General features: G+C 40.9%; 1 protein-coding gene across 6 annotated transcripts in view; it reads right to left on the bottom strand.

Moving 5' to 3' along the window:
* Positions 1-464: 464 nt before the first annotated feature.
* The window catches only part of GRM3 (glutamate metabotropic receptor 3), a 102,226-nt gene continuing 85,940 nt past the window's right edge, over positions 465-16,750 (bottom strand). For all 6 annotated transcript variants that reach the window (XM_042053545.1, XM_042053534.1, XM_042053513.1 and 3 more), the window contains 3 exons: positions 10,035-11,101; positions 6,345-6,519; positions 465-1,011 (listed from right to left, as the gene is read on the bottom strand). In XM_042053545.1, the coding sequence (XP_041909479.1) occupies positions 938-1,011; positions 6,345-6,519; positions 10,035-11,101 (1,316 nt within the window). In that variant the 3' untranslated portion in view covers positions 465-937. The remainder of the gene's footprint in view (positions 1,012-6,344; positions 6,520-10,034; positions 11,102-16,750) is intronic.

Here is a 16,750-nt window from a genome sequence, read left to right on the forward strand (position 1 = left end):
ATATTAAACAATTAAACAGTCTTAGCTAATTTTCTGACAGATTTTCTTCCAACCTAATCTAAATTATCTTTGTTTTTATATGCTACCAATCTATTGTGTGCATGACAGCATTTAGTCATGCCAAATGAGTGAACCAGGAGTCAAAAATTTTTTGCTAATATCTCATTAAGATGAAATTAGGCATTTTCACTTTTGGAAATTACATTTTAATAACAAAAAAAAAAAAACCTGAGGTGCTTTAATAATGTGGGAGGTTTTTTTAAGAAGAGGGAATTTTTATGTGACCTTGAAAAAGCATTAATCATAAGCACATATATTGTGATATGGATTTTATAACACAGGCACAGACCAACACACAAATACCTGTGCACACACACTCCAGACTTTTTATCCTTTTTACCTAACCTGCTCTCTAGAAAAATGTAATGACCTTGAGAGAGTAAGAAACAAAAATGAAACCATGCTGAAAAACTTTTATCTTTTTATTATTGGTGCCTTTACATTAATACTGCTGTTTTGTGCTGAGAAAACCAATCTGTTACACGTAAGGTAACTGTAATATACAACATAGAAATGCAGTCTAAGTTAATTACAACAAGGAGCTACAAAAAAAATTCGTAGGAAAGAAGTCACCTAACATTGCAACTGTGCTTGCAACAATCACTCCCTTACTGCAGGACTATGCACATTGTGAACCATGGTTATTTACATGTCCCTTACGACCGTTAACAACAGGAGGGCTAAAATCAGTCTAAAAAGTTCCAGAACGTCACTATATACTGTACAATCCTCAAAAATAATTTATTACACTGTTTCTAAAAAAAGGTACTAATTTTGCTTGGATGCCTTTTGTTTTCTGGTGTTTTCTGGAGTGCACAACATGTGCAAAATTTTGCCTAACAGTCTAAAAACTCAAGAACTGAACCACGAGCCACAATCACAGAGACGAAGTGGTGGAGTCCAGAACTTCCCTCCCGTTGCACACAGTTGGCACGTACATACTGGCAGATGCTGAAAGAGAAAGAGAGGGGAAAATCAACTGACTTCAGAACAGCAAAAAAGGACAACACACAGGATTAGGATTTGTGTTCATCTGGACCATCTCACCCCATTTAACCAAGGTGCCCAATGAAAAGTCACTGCCTGTGTGAGCAGCAGAGCTGACGGGGTGCTGCTTGCACCTCAACATGGCACCTCAAACCCGAGGCTGAAGCATCCTCTTAAGAAACCTGATTTCACTTTGCTGACCACTGGGAGCACAGAGGGTGATTACACTTCTCCAAGAAGTGTCAGAATAAAATACATGAATTTTTTTTATTATGATTCTGTGCCACTGGGTCTCACTTTGTAGCACTTTGCATGATAGTGTGAATTAACACAGCTAGAATGATGCTAACGTGCCTCAGTAGAAAAAAAGTGGATTTTCTGTGTTTTATTGGCAAGAAATTCTAAGGTCTGATCCTTTGAGCTTTCACATAATTGGAGAGGGCATTCATGAAGAAAATATATGTAGTTTTAAATCCAGGAGGTAATCTACCATATTAGAATTCTGTGTCACTCACCTTTTAATAAATAAAAATAAGAATTCTAAGAACATATTTGATGAAGTGAAGAAATTTTCTAATAACTGAATTTAAAAGCAAGATTATTCCTTACCTAATCCCAGAATAATTTCTGCCTATAGGCTTCCTTTCTAGGAGCTCTGCATCAGGATTCAATATGCATCCAGAGGTGAGGGCCAGAGTCTGATAAACTTGTTTATGTGGTATAACATTTTATACGTCAGTTTTTATTGCTTTAGTGGTATTAGGTGACTACTAAACCTAACAATCTGTTTCCAAATGTATTTGTATTTTGAGCATAGAGTATATTACCCTATTCTGCTTAAGTCTTGTGGATTTTAATTTAAAAGCACACTTTGTTCATCTTTGTCAAAATTACCCATTGGGCATCAGGAACGTGTTTTCAGATACTCTGTGACATCTCTGCTCAGGGCACCATAAAGCTGCTTTTTGAAAGATGCATTAGGTTAATGGTAACAGTGACCCAGAGAAATGTGATGCCTTCATCAGAGAAAACACATGGCAAGCAACGACTTAGTAAACTCAATCATCCAGTGTAAAAAGCAATTTATGCAGCTGACAAGGGCATGCTCAATCTTCCACATCTGATGCTGGCTGCACTCTCAGTTGCACACTGCCTCTGTAAAGATACTCAGTATAATTTTTAGAACAAATTATTCTTTCTTCAAATCAGCTAGTATTTTTCATTCTTTCATTGACTATAAATATTTCATGGAAAAATGAATTGCTTTAACAAAAGAAATTTAGAGGCATCTACTGGACTAATCTACAGAGGGTAGGACCTCTGCCTGATAAACAGGAGACCCAAGAGCAAGCCCCTCTTCTGCATTAGGTCAATGGAGTTTGATGTCTCACAACATGGATGTGTGTTGTGAGGCACAGGTGTGGAGCAACTGTTGTATGTGAAAGACCACAGGGCATCATGTCTGTGAATTGTAAAAGTTAACTATTAGGTTTTTTATTCTGTTTTTAACTGGGTATAACATGGCAGCACAATGACCTGAATTTTTATTATTGTTGTTATTTTTGTTTCTACTTTTTGTTAGAAAAATTGGTTCTGCTTAGGAAACCTGATTCAAATCCCTGTTCTACTGCAGTATGGCTACAGGCAAAAGCGTTTTGTTTCTGTGAACATCAGTCACTTACCCAGAGATTTTTTCGCTTCAGGCTTTTTTTTCTTTTTTTTGAAATCCAACACACTGACAAGCCTGAATAGCTCAAATACTATGGTAACTGGGTCAGAAGGATATCAAAATTGGACAGAAATATATGGTGGTAGGTGAGAAATGAGTGGCCTTTTTTAAGTTTCCAGGCTTCCTGCACAGCACGTACCTCTCTTGTAGTGCTGGGATGCAGTTATTAACTCTGCTGGGTGGAGTAAAGTGTTCACACCAAGCATCCAGCTCTCCTGAGACAGAACAAAAGACCTTGCTTTTCATTACAGACCTCAGCAGTGTTAATCACTGGCCCTGCAGGATTCTGAGCTACACTCTGTGTCTTACAGCAGCCGCCAAGGGGTTTCCTGGAATATTGCTGGATGTGCAAGAGACACTTCACCTTCATTTTGTGTTGAGATCAAGGACAAAAGTGTGACATCAGCAGAAGTTATTTGGCTCGAGTTCGTGCTTTTGATCTCCTTTTTCCTGGCTGTCCCTCAGTTTGCTTAGATTATCCAAGGAAAAGAACCACGGGTACGATGTAAGAGCCCAGCACTGCCATGGTGACCTTGAAGCTTTGCCTACACAGACAGGAACAGGCAGATCTGAATTTTCTGTCTGTGTGCCACTTAGAGTCATGGAGTCATAGAATATCCTGTCTTGGAAGGGACCCACAAGGATCATTGAGTCCAATTCCTGGCTCTGCACAGGGCAACCCCAAGCATCACACCATGTGCCTGAGAGCATTGTCTTCTCTACTCATGCTCACAGCTGCACAAGCGTGAGTTAATCATATATAAAAGCCATATATCAGGGCTAGTTTGGAGCCAGGCCTGGGAAAATAAATTCAGCAGGAAAAAAATTGCCAGTCTGGCTATAACAACAGCTTCAGTTCTCGTTCTGACCGCCATGGAGGCCACCTGAAGGAGCTCAGCTCTTTGTGCAGCTTTCCACGTGGACATAACTTGGACATCTGGGTGTAAAAGCTTAGTCTGAATTGTATAGGTGCTTAAATCAGACCTGAGTTCTCCATGAAGTTTTATGGGTGCTGAAATCCATAAAAAAGGAAAACAGGGGAACATCCCACGGGGGGATGCTGGGGCAGCAGAACTTATGCAGCACCCTGCTAAATGGGAATTTTCAGGTTCAAATAAAGGGGTACAGATATACATATTTCAAAACATGTCATATACATAGGTACACTCTTACCCTGGCTCTAATTAGCTTAAATCTATATTCTTTTTAGTCCAGACTTCAGTTACCAGAATGATTAAAGCTTGGAGCTAACACACAGATCACCCAAGACCATCATGAGAGTCACTTACCTTTTCTCATAGTGTTTGACCAGTTTTCATGGTTCAGGGAGCTGTGTTGAAAACTGTCTGTGTGTGACTCGCTGTTCATGACCCACTGTGCTCATGGCATTCATGATCAATGGAGTGAAGAGGTGGTGGCAACCCTGAGATGCAATGGAGGTGGGATCCGTGGAGATAGGGAAAACACTGCCTGTTCAAACAACTTGGGTACTCCTGACCTCGAGAGCTCTGACAATGTATAAGAACTGGCTTTTCAAAGTTAATACAATGCCCTAGACCTAATTTTGATGAGTCTGATATTAAGAAGTTTCTGAATGATGAAAATGCCATCAAGACCAAAATAAAAACAAGCTGACAGCCCCAGAACTGATGAGAGGAATATTTTAGACAAAGATTGGAACCAATATGGATGGCAACCTTTTTGGAGTTTTATAAATGACTAAACAGTTAAGAAAAATAATGGAAATGTATTTTAAATAATCTGCAAATTCATAGAAGGGAGTAAGGGAAGATTTTTCATCTTGAAAATATTGTTGCTGTGATAGACAGTGTTATTTTCCCAAATGATTGTCCTAGATGGAAACTACAGGGCTGTTTCCTTTGTATGTGATGGACCTTTCAGCCCTACTTCCAAGTCTTTCCATGGTCCAAAAAGCCCAACAAGGCAAGCAGCCCTGATTCAATTAGATGTAAACAGTAAAAGTAAATAATTGCAGCAAGCTTTCTAAACAATGAAGTAGTAAGAGATTTTAAGTCTGGATTTTTATGCTTTTCTTAATGTCCTCAAGCTGTTCACAAGTCTGAAAATGCAGGTTTTAGTGTGAAGATGTGCACTGAGGATATCTCTCAGTTGCCTGCATGCTTACACACGTGTTACCCAGCTATTAAAATAAAAGTTTCAAATTCCAGAATCCAGTACAAAGTGTTTATGAATCAAAGTGGTTTTTCACTAAGCTCATTCCCCAGCATGAGAGTATTAAAAAACTTGGAAAGACTACTTACACAAAATTCATAAGGAATGAAAGTCTCATGGGACTTACTATTTCATCAAGGGACCAAACTTCTAAGAGGTTTTGAGAATCCATTGGTCTTTTGGGAGTATTCAGCACTTCAGGCACATAGGACCATCTCATTAAATTTTCCAAAACAGCAAGGAGTATTTGCTCTCTGGTGTCAGGGCTGGATGCAGTCCTGACTCTGATGAGACTGGGAACATATAAAGCCACACAGCTGATCTCTTCTTAGGGACCCTGGGCATTCTTGCGCAGTGTGGTTTGGGATGGGAGAGCCAGGGATGCCTGGGATCCCTTCACTTCCTAATCCCTGCTAATGTGATACATAGCAGGGTGCCAAGTTACTTCCATGCTCTGTCTGAAATCTGAAGTGCCAAAGCTTTTTTGACAATTTTGAAATTTAAGTGACACTCAAAAACCTCAGGCTAGGTTATTGTGAACTTGCTGGAAAAACCTTGCTCTGTGTCCCCCCTCTCCTCTGTTTCTTATTCCCTTCCTCTTTACAGTTGTAGTGTGCTTTTCAATTACATTCCAGGGTGGACATGCTGTCCAGAGAGCTCTGTGAATGAGGTGCTGTGTGCCCCCATCTTTGACGTGTTAAGTTAGTTAAGCTAGACAAAGAAAAAACCCAAACAAATATACAGGTGACCTATTTTTTTTTGTAATCCATATAACTCTCTGAGCAACTCACCCAGAAAAGGAGTGGCAGCCTTAAAACAAAATCACAGCCTGCTTGTGATGAAGAGAGTGAAGATGAAGGAAAGAAGGGAATCAGAGCAAATGAGTTGTCCTTGCAACAGAACACTGATTGCTTCTCCAGGCTGTGGCACTGACAAAGGGTATTGATCATGCTCTGCATACAGATGCAGTTTATGACATCCCTTGGATGCATTTTCGGTAGACTTGGAGCCTTTCCTTATAATGCAGGTGATGAGCCATTGAGAGCATGCTGCGTTGTGGCCCAGATCCTGTCAGCATGTTGCTCTGACAGGAATACTCCCAGGCAATCTGTTCCTGTCACACTGCCAGAGTGACAGTGAGACACAGGGTCTGTTTGGTGTGTGCAACAGGCTGGAGTCACAGCCCACCAAAAACTTTCTGCTGACTTCAGTGGGCTTCAGAGCAGGCTCTGAGCTGATTCCCATGGGAAGGGGATGAGTTTCCTCTCCAGACACAAAGGAAGTGGTGCTTTCACAGGGTCACATAGTTCAGCCCATCTTGTCTTTACCCAAACTCACCACAACCCCACGGAAAGGTGGCAGTCTTGTTACTTACACTGGGAGTAAGTGGTCCCGGTCCCACTGACACTGAACCTGTTGAGGTGGAGTCTGTGAGTGACCACGTTCTTCTGGGGCTGGAAAAGGATGATGTGCACCTTGGGCGCAAACAGGCAGCCCAGCACAACAAAGCCACTGAGACTCACAGAGATGCACATGGTGGTGGTTTGCACCTAGGAGAGAGCGGGCACAAAGCACTGTGTTTCAGTATGGAAAGCTCTGAAAGGCAGAATATTAGAAACATTATCACATAACAGCATGAACCATGGTCCTGGGTGTTTGCACTGGTGCAGGCTGGTGTGAACATCTGTTGCATCCTTATCATCCGCAATCCTGGGATCATATGAATGAGGTGCTGGTGCTGGTGATACCCTGTGTCTCTGCATGTCAAGGAGAGATTGATTGTGTTCTCTCTCATTTTAGTACAGAAAGGATAGATTTTCTCTCTTTCTCTCCTACCCTTGATTTCTAACTTGCTGAGAGAATCCTGTGTAATGCTTGTCAGGAAATATTGGAGCAGTGCTGGCTGCAGGGGGAACCAGCTCACACATAGTATACATTATGTGGGTTTACATCAGGTGTCTCATGCAAAACATCCCTCTGAAAACAAGTTTGGTCTCCAGCCCCAGTCCTAATCAGAGAACTTGAGTAAGCCCTTGCAGAAATATAGGTGTGATTTGGAGTACAGATAATATCTGGTGACTGTTTTCAGACTGGGTCTGAATGATGTCCTGATTTGGAGCCATCAGTTTTTCAGCTTAGAAATGAATTGTTTGTAAGGCTGCAGTATTTTAGAATAGTCGCCTTGGGGCATTTGTTAGAGTAGCTTTGCTGGCACTGTCTATCTTTTATCCTTTTTATTCAATAGTATAACTAGGTGCCAAGTTTACTGCCTCATTTTCAGTTTATATTCTTTTCTTCTGAGCAGATTCCTTAATTAAGATGTTGAATTAAATTGCTTTAAACTCTACTGCTTAATTTGAATGATTATACATCTATGGCTCATTTTTCCCTAGTTATATTCCTGCAGTTCTTTAAGATTATCCTTTTTCCATGGGAATGCTTTTCATATCTCCTTGTCAGAAATAATTGGTGCAAATTGAAAAATAGAGTAGGGAATGGACATCATTACTTTACATATATACTGAGCACAATTGGTATTTTGTCATCAATGAGGATAATTACCGTGGTAATTTAATAATCACTCTTTGCACAACATGGGTGTGGCAAGCACCATGAAATGTGCTCAGCTTTCACAGGGTGAGTGAAAATGGAAGACTGTACAGAGACTGCATGAGAAAGGAACACCTTAGCTGCACGTTCTCCTTCACCTCTCTGCATTTTGTCCACAGAGCTGTGCTGTCAGGTTAGGTGGATATTGAGTTGTACAGGTAGGGCAAGATGGAGAGTTTTCTTATAAAACAAGAATAAATGAAGCTACCTTTATTTCCATTCGTTTCAAGGTAAGTTTTTTTCACTATCAAAACCTTCTCCCCCACCCTGCTTTCCTAGGGCTTGTGCTGCCTGGAGCAGCTCAGCTGTAGTGGCATAATTATACACTCAACCAATTAAATGATTTGGGTTTAAAATAGCTCCATCCCAGAGGGCTTCTTTTAATGCAGGTCACTCCAGTGGTTCAGTGTGTAACCTGGCCTCACAGACTGGACTGGTGTGCTGGCAGAGTAGAGGAAATCCCGCTAGACCTTGTGTTATGCTAAGGCACATGGAGAACAGGGAGGTGATTCGGGACAGCCAGCATGGCTTCACCAAGGGGTGCAGATGTCATTTGTCTGGAATTCTGTGAAACCTTTGATAGATGCCTCCAAACATCATTCTCTCTAAAGTGAAGAGGTATGGATTTGATGGGTGGGCTGTTAGATGAATGAGAAATTGCTTGGATTGTCACATCCAGAGGACAGTGGCCAATGGTTTGGAGTCCTGATGGATGTCAGTGACAAGTGGTGTCCTTCAGGGGTCCATATCGGGACCAGTGTTATTTAATATCTTCATTAATGACATGGATGAAGGGATCAAGTGTATCCTCAGCAAACTTGCAGATGACTCCAAGCTGAGTGGTGCTGTTGCTAAGGCTGTTTATTGGTGATGCTACCAGAATAGGGCTACATTAGGATGGCACAAGTTGATTCAGAGTCAACGTGTGACACTGCATGGAAACTAAATACGGGCTTTTCAAAGGAACCCCAGAAGTGTAGACTTGTCATGAAAGTATCAAAAAGATGTTAAAAGCATTTTCTGCTGATTTTGTAGTACTTGAGTTGGTTTATTTGGAACCTTGTATATAAATTAAATGCCTACAAGTGGTCTTGAAAACTCCATTCAGGAGATAAATTCTGCTTGAACATTCAAGTCATGCTCCTCTTGGCCATTACTGTCTGTACTGTCCACTCATGTGACTGTCTGCACTGATATTTCCCTCCTTCTCTGTCTGTCTTCCTGATTGCTTTGGGTGTCCAGAGCTGTTCCCTAGTGCCTTCTTTAAACTTTTCCTTCATTAACTTCAATCCATTACTTGCTATTCTAACTTCTCCTGAGACTGAATAATCCCTTCCTCTCGTTTAGTTGCCTTGAAATTATTTATAGTCTGTGATCACGTCTCCCTGGGTTTACTCTTGTCTAGACTAAATATATTTAGCGCTTTTACTGTCACTCTGCGTGTCTCACTGCGTCATTTGTTACCTACCCTTGTTTTCTAGAGGTTTTCAGTACATTTCCTAAGCTGGGAAAAATAGTACTAAATATATTGTTCCAGGGTGGCCACACCAAAAGTACGTTAAGTGACATTATTAGCTCCACAGTTTTATGTGCTATTTCATGTACACACTATTGGCAATAACACCCCCCTAAGATAATCTACCTTTCTTCTGGGCAGAAAGTTGAACTAATTCTCTGCAAACTGCTCTAAGGGCCAACTCCCACAGTCACTTCTCACATCGTAATAACTGTGAGATTTCCAGTGGAGCAGATCTGAATCTTTTTTCTGAGACAATTTCCTTCTGTTCAAAAATACGATTTTATTGAACTTGAAGCTTTGCAACACTATCTGACAATTTAAACAGTTTAATGTTTCTAAAGTTTGCTGGTGAAGGCTGACCAATATTTTCTGCTCAGTGAGGTGTGTCTTTTATAGTGCAGAAAGACTAAAAAGTTCTATATTTAAGTTGAACATCTGTTGAATTTTTTTTAACAACCCTGTTTCATAGGAAATTTTTAAATTCTATCCTTGTATTTTTTATTTGGAGGAAAATACCATGTTTCAATAGCAGATTCTTTTGCAGAAGGAGACTGGTTAGTCCGGATTTTATTTTAAGCTCCCTTTCTGCCAAATAACTCATTATAACTAATTCTAGCTCATGATCCACTGGGTTTTTCTGTTAGAACTATGACTTCAGATAGTGATGAACTCAAATGAATACTTAATCCATATGTTATGCCTCTATTGCAATCAGACTAACAGTATTAATCCCTTCCAGCTCTGACTGCACATGCTCTTTTTGAAATGACACCACCTTTCTTAGAAGTAAGCCAAAATCTGGTAACATTGAAAGAGAACTTCTTTGCAAGGGACCCAGGGGACAAAAGAACTGAAAAAAAAAGCCTTTAGTGAATGCTGATGTGGTCCTCTAAAGTACTGCACGTAATTTATGGAAACAGATATCCAAAGACTTACTCTGTAGTCACTGGACGTCACATAAAATATAGGGAGAAAGGCCAGCCAAATGATGCACGTTGTGTACATTGTGAAACCGATAAACTTGGCTTCATTGAAGTTCTCTGGACATTTCCTGGTTTTGAAGGCGTACACAGTGCATAAGACTACGAGGATTACATCATATGTTAAGGACATTAACATACTGGAATCTTTGACATTGCATTTCAGGATGACAGTCTCTCTCTTCTCGGGAAGCGTGTATCGCCTGGTGCCCGGTGCCTCCAAGATGAGCCACACGGACACCACCACCACCTGTACCAAAATGAGACTCAGGCAGATGAACACCTGAGAGCTGGGGCTGATGAACTTGGGCCGCTGAGCACCGTTCTTTACGCCATCGAATATTCTGGCAATGCAGTTCGTTTTTGTCAGAAGGGCAGAGTAGCAGACAGCAAAGGAACTTCCTAGCCCCAAACGGCGGAGGGTACAGATGGCTGGAGAAGGCTTGGCTATGAAGAAGAAAGTCATGCTGTAAGACAGGAAGACCCCAAAGAGCAGTATGTAGCACAGTTCACGGCCAGAGGCTTTGACCAGGGGGGTGTTGTTGTGCTTGATGAACACCCCAATGACCATGAAAGTACAAATAAAGCCCAGGCATGCGATGGTAACAGGACCTATTGCCCAAGCATCTTCCCACTTGATGTAGTCTTCTGGTAGGTCGTAGCAGCCAGTCAGGTCAGCTGTGGGCCATTTTCCAGGCCCGCAGTCTGCACAAGTGAATTCATCAGCCAGGTACTCATATGTTTCACAGGGAATACAAATCCAACAGCAGACATCTCCTGGTTGCATATTCTTCATCTCGTTAGGAGCGCAGGGGTCGCTGCACTGGGAGACAGGGACAGAGCTCCTGGACCAGTGGATAGAGTCTACCTCCAGTGACAGAGTTTCTGCCCACTGGCCAACCTTCACATAGGAATATCTGTCTCCAGTGAACTGGAAATTGAACACGTTGTATCGTCCTATCCCATCTCCATAGGCATCAAATTTGACCATACTGTCTGCATCATTGGGAGGGTTGAATGGAGCTGTGGGGGAAATAAAAAAAGAAAGAAATAGAGAAATGTTATTATCAAAGTTATATATTTTTTCATCCCTTTGGCAAGCACAGGCACATGACAGCTTAGAGAATACAATTCAGTTGTCAACAGGTAAGTTGAGAGGTCGGTATCTGTCTCAGTTTTGAACTTGGAAGAAGAGCTCAGATAATAGAATCCTATTCCACTTTACATTTACAAATGTAAGATGATCAATGTCCTTACTTTATTATGTCCTGGATACAAATCAATTCTCCAAGTATTTCTCCCAGTATGTACCACTGCTATCTCTCACATTTTCTCTTGAAAGAAAGAGGTCTGCTTCTGAGTCTCAGTAATTTTTGGTGAAACTTGGCTGCCATGATATAAGAAAAATTAAATGATCAGTTCATTAAATGTCAGGTTTGAGGCCAAGAGTCTGGAATGCAGCTGAATAGAGGATTCATTTTGAGGATGAGGGAGAAGTAACTGTGAAACAATTTCTACTACATCTTTTTCACTTCCTGTGTTGTAGGAAATTTTGAATCCCTTCTATTTTGCTTCAATTTTACCAGTTTCTGATATTTCTGTATGGTCTGAGTTCCCCAGCACATGCTGCTTTGGTCCTGTACCTTGTTTGGGGAATGGATAAAAAAACCACAAACTGGATCTGTGACCTTCTGTGAAATCAATATTGTAACACTTCTAACTGGTAAGCTCTGGAGAGTTTTGTTTTTCCTCCCTCTGAGGCTTATCCAAGGAATGAAGAACTATTAAAAATGTGGGAGGAAATTGCATTTACCATGTGATTTATTGGACATTTGCTGTAGCATCAAAGGTGAAAATCTTTACAGGCAGGAGGCAAAATGATTTTTTTTTACCATTGATGAGCAATAAATGTCTTTGGCCATTGAAGTGGTTCCACTGTCACTGCTGGAATAAATCTCTTTCCCTGCCTCTGTGTCCACGCTGTGTTTGAGCTTGAGCAATATTGTATAAGGGTGTAATACCTTCCTCCACTTCAATCTCCAGATACTTTGGATTTCTTGTGGTAGATTTATTTAGCTTCTTTAAAACACTGAGGCCAAATTCTTTCACCTTTATTCCACGAAGTGTTACCTTATTGTGCTGTACTCTGGCTAAAGTCAGTAAAAGGGGCACTGGGTTTCGGAACAGAAGCCCCAGCTGGAGGGTTGAAATTGTAACCTGCACCTCCTCAGGTGCTGCACTTGGACTGCATTTCTTTCCCAACTTTCTACTTATTGTAGAGTTGGGATATAATTTACAGCCACCTATACTCCCTTATGGGTTTGAATCAAGACTCTGCTTGTTCTTATCCCTGCCCTCTCCTGCTCCTTCCCACCTCAGCTGTGTCAGCCACAGTGGTGGACAGCCTTGGTTTGCAGGATTACAGAATCATGGAATTACGGAATAATTCAGGTAGGAAGGGACCACCAGTGGGGTCCTCTTGTCCAACCCCCCTGCTCAAGCAGGGTCATGCCAGAGCACATGGCACAGGATTCATCCAGACAGTTCTGGAATATCTCCAGTGAGGGAGGCTCCACACCTTCTCTGGGCAACGTTCCAGTGCTTGGTCACTGCATGTAAAAGAAGTTCTTTCTCATGTTCATGTGTTCCAGTTCCTGCCCTTTGCCTCTGTCTTACTGCCATTGAGAAGAGCCTGGCTCTCTTCAGATACCCACATACACTGACAAGGTCCCCTCTCAGTTGTGTCTTCTAAAGGCTGAACAAGCCCAGCTCCCTCAGCCTTTCCACATAAGACAGATGGTGCAGTCCCCTTATCATCTTTGGACCCCTCCACTGGGCTTGCTCCAGGAGCTCCATGTTTTTCTTGTACTGTACAAATTAGGACTGGGTAGCCCAGGAACTTGTAAAAAGTTTATTTTATCTATTTTTTTGTCACTGTTGGCATCTAGTTTTACCATTCTGTAGTCCAAAACCTCTGAGTGCACAAAAATTAAGAGCGGCATAATCCTCCCCCAAATGGCCAGTCCTGCTGGAAGTGACATGCTCTAAATTAAACAGGTAGCTAAATTCAAAATATAGGTCAACTAGAAGAATATTAAGCAGCTTTCCTCCTCTCCCTCCTCCTCCTCATGCACAGGCATGCGAGCTCTCTCATCCAGGAGCAGCATTAAAATGAAATCATAATGCAGCACTTAACAGCTCCTCAATAACGTGCTGTCATTGCCAATGCCTTCTTTCATTATTCATAACACTTATATAGATTGTAGAAGCTGTTAACACAGCAGCCCAGCTTTAAGAGCCAGTTTATTCACTTCAGTGTTATCCAGGCCAGCTCCTGAGGTGGGCTGAGAGCCTGTCACTGCTGCTGGCACCAGTGGAGCAGCAGGTAAGGAAGACAGACTGCAAACTCGTTGTTTGACATCTGTCAAGTGCATAAATTGAAGGGCACAAGTGCCCCAGTGCAAGTTATCTGAGGGTCTGAAACACCAGCATTTTTCAGGAAAGAATTCCTTCTGTGTAACATGTTTAACAACTTCTTATAGAAGTTCTGATAGAATATTTGTCATTTAAATAGAACAAAGTATTTTCCTTAGACTTTGCAGGTAGGTCCAGAAGGCAAAGCAGGTAATGTCACAAAGTTAGCTTGAAGCTCATGTATAATTGCCTTCCACAGGGCTGTTCCCATGCTACAAGTAGAAACAAAAGATTTTTGTAGGACAATATGTTCTAAGTTAATGAAAGCTTGTAGCTTCAAACATTCCTTTTTAGTGGCTGCTGATAGAGGAAAATAAATCACCCTCTTTCAGATGGAAAGGATGAAATCATTTAACCAAACAATGATGTATTAAATTATAGTATGGTGAGCCAAAGCCTACAAATGAGCCCACTGGGTGGCAGCAATTAATATACCCACTGATTACATACAAAATCACTAAGGCATTTTAACATATAATTTATCAACATGTTCTAGATCCTGTAGAATCACTTCCAAAAAGTAATGTTTTCATAAAATATGATGTAATAATAATGAAAATAAAGTTAAGATGCTTATCACAAGAAAGCAGGACCTTATGTTTTAAAGTAAAAATAAGGGTTTTTACAAATTGGTTTCCCCAGAGATGATGTCAGGCTGTCATAAGTCACTCTGAAAATTTTTTTTCCAGTTATATTTCAGTTTTGAGAGGAAACCTACAATCTTTATAGCAGGTATTTCTGGCAGGTCTATTTCAGAGTTGTAGCTCAGCTCTTCTACATTCATCCCTTGGGAGAGGACAGACAGGAGTCTCTGGATCTACTCAGCTGCTAGCTGAGAGGCTGAGTGACAATATGAATTTTGCTTCCTTTGAGCAGAGCCTTTGAATCTTTTCCCTTGCACTTTATGAAATGTGTTAAGAAGTTATACGAGAGGAATTTTGTAAAAGAAGTTATCAAGGAAAAGAAAAGATAATTAAAAGTGACTTAAACCAGTGATGCTTTGTGCTCCAGCTTGCAGCAATTCAGCAATGAAGATGCAACAGCAGTGACATTTATGAGAGCAGGAGGGCAGAAGACAGAAATCTTTGGAACCTTGGTGCAGGCAGGCCTACTCTGTCAGCTCCCTGCAGAAATCCTACTGGAGGAGAGGATTCCATTGTGCAAGTGGAGGACAAACTCCTTCAGCTTCAGATAAGAGAGGAATGACTGTAGATTTATTACTCCTTCAGTAGCAGATACGGATAAGAACATAAAATAACATCATAGCTTTTATGTAGTGAATTATGCCCTTTTTTTCCATCTTCCTAAGTGGGATCAATTTTTCCAACAGTCACATAACTAGCAAAAATGTGCTTATCTGCTGTTGGAAGCAGGTGAGTTGCTTTCATTTAGGAATCTTTATTATTTTTGGCGTCAGCGATGTACTGCTCTTGGTGACATGAAAAATTTCAGAAAGAAAGTTCTGAAGGGGAGATTTATTTTATCATTGAGCAAAACCTTTATTTGAAGAAATAGTATGAGAAGTATATTTAAATACTTCTAATCCTGCACATTGCCACAGTTGAGTGAAAAATACTCCAGGATTTTTTAACGAGGAATGAAATGAGGAAAACAAAGCAGTTTTCATCCTAATTAGGCACTGGAAGTCTTTTAAGAAGCTGAGCAGCGTAGGGAAAGATGTGTGTCATCTTAACTGGCTTGGAATCAGACCAGGTTTTGTTTGTCAGCAACATCTTTGGGCCAAGAAGGATATTTTACATAGAGTCTTGCATGTGTCTGGCACAGATCTGAGTGTGTAGATGTTGTCCTATAGAAAACATTCTCAGTAACACTTCCTCGTAGGAATGATGACAGATATCCCTACATCTAAGAACATTCTTCATGTCCATTAAAACACACATCTGTTCTTTGTTTGCAGAGTGTATTCTTTCTAAACAAGGTACAGATCACAGACACACAGCTCACTAGCTGTGAGGCAATTAATTAATAGCAAGGCTTGGTGAAAGCACTGCAGTTTTTCAGCTTGGCAGTTGGCAAAGCTGGGAGATTCCATGTGGTTTCGAAAGAGATGTAGAAAGGACTATTGGGTGCACTAAAGGTACATTCTTCCACAGTGTGTTGTCCCCAAAGACTACAAAGAGATCATGATTAAATAGAAATGGAAATGTAAAGAGGGAACGGACTGGAGTTTCTGAAAAGTCGAGTAAAACCTCCTTCGTCTCACTAGATGGTGCTGCAAAAACTCAAAACTTCTGATTTAAGACTGAAAAACAAGACATTTTTTATGTAACAGAAAAATACAATTATTTTTTAATCCCCCCTACTCTTCCTGTTACATATCCAGGGCAATGTCTTCTTAAAACACTTCAAGGAAGAGCCTAGATTATAATATAACAGGATATGGTGTGTTTGTCCAATGGGCTCATCTGTGTGTATGATGCCTTATCTTGAAAAGTATCAGAAAAGACCCTGAGAATACACATTTATTTTCATTCTCTTTTATTTTTAGCTAGATATGGCTTGTTGAGGTCAAAGTGACTTATTTCTGCTTGGCTGAACATTCAGACCGAGCAACAGAGACCTGATGCACCCACTCCTGTTTCTGCTTCAGCACAGCGCAGCTGGTTTCATACCTGATTGACAGAAGGCACACTGAAATTTGGCAATTTAAAAGTTAGTATGGGAAAAGATCATACTGAAGTGCCACTAGATTGTACCTCTCCACAATTGTTTCCACAGAGACAAGTAGTCACTTTTAACCTCTGCACCACTGTCTCTGGATTTGTTTGGGTCATATGCAGCATTGCTTCTTCTCATTTAAGAAATGTATGAGACAAATGAGACAGATTAGTCCCCTACAAATGTAATTTTCCCATCTATGTCTATAGATTTTCCACTCAGGTCTATGGTTTCTCCCTTAGGCTAGATGCTTGCTGTAGGGAATTTTAAAACCAGTCCCAGACCCCCCAAACTTTTGCAGTGGTCAGAGACAGAAATGTTCTCCTCAGGCCGTTTACTTTAGAGTGGTATCTAGAATAGCCCAGCCAAACTGTACCTGTTCTTTTTCTGTTGACCACCATGAGTATGACTATCTGAAATACATCCACTATAAATGTGTCTGAAGTCAAGTGAGATGAATAGCACCAATATCTGGAACAGAAAGGGTGACAGCTGGAGCACCAAGTGGTAGCAACATGT

The sequence above is a fragment of the Corvus kubaryi genome, unplaced genomic scaffold, assembly GCF_017639235.1.
Source record: "Corvus kubaryi isolate FWS band 111438036 unplaced genomic scaffold, C.kubaryi_AGA036_p1.0 135, whole genome shotgun sequence".
NCBI classification, from domain to species: domain Eukaryota; kingdom Metazoa; phylum Chordata; class Aves; order Passeriformes; family Corvidae; genus Corvus; species Corvus kubaryi.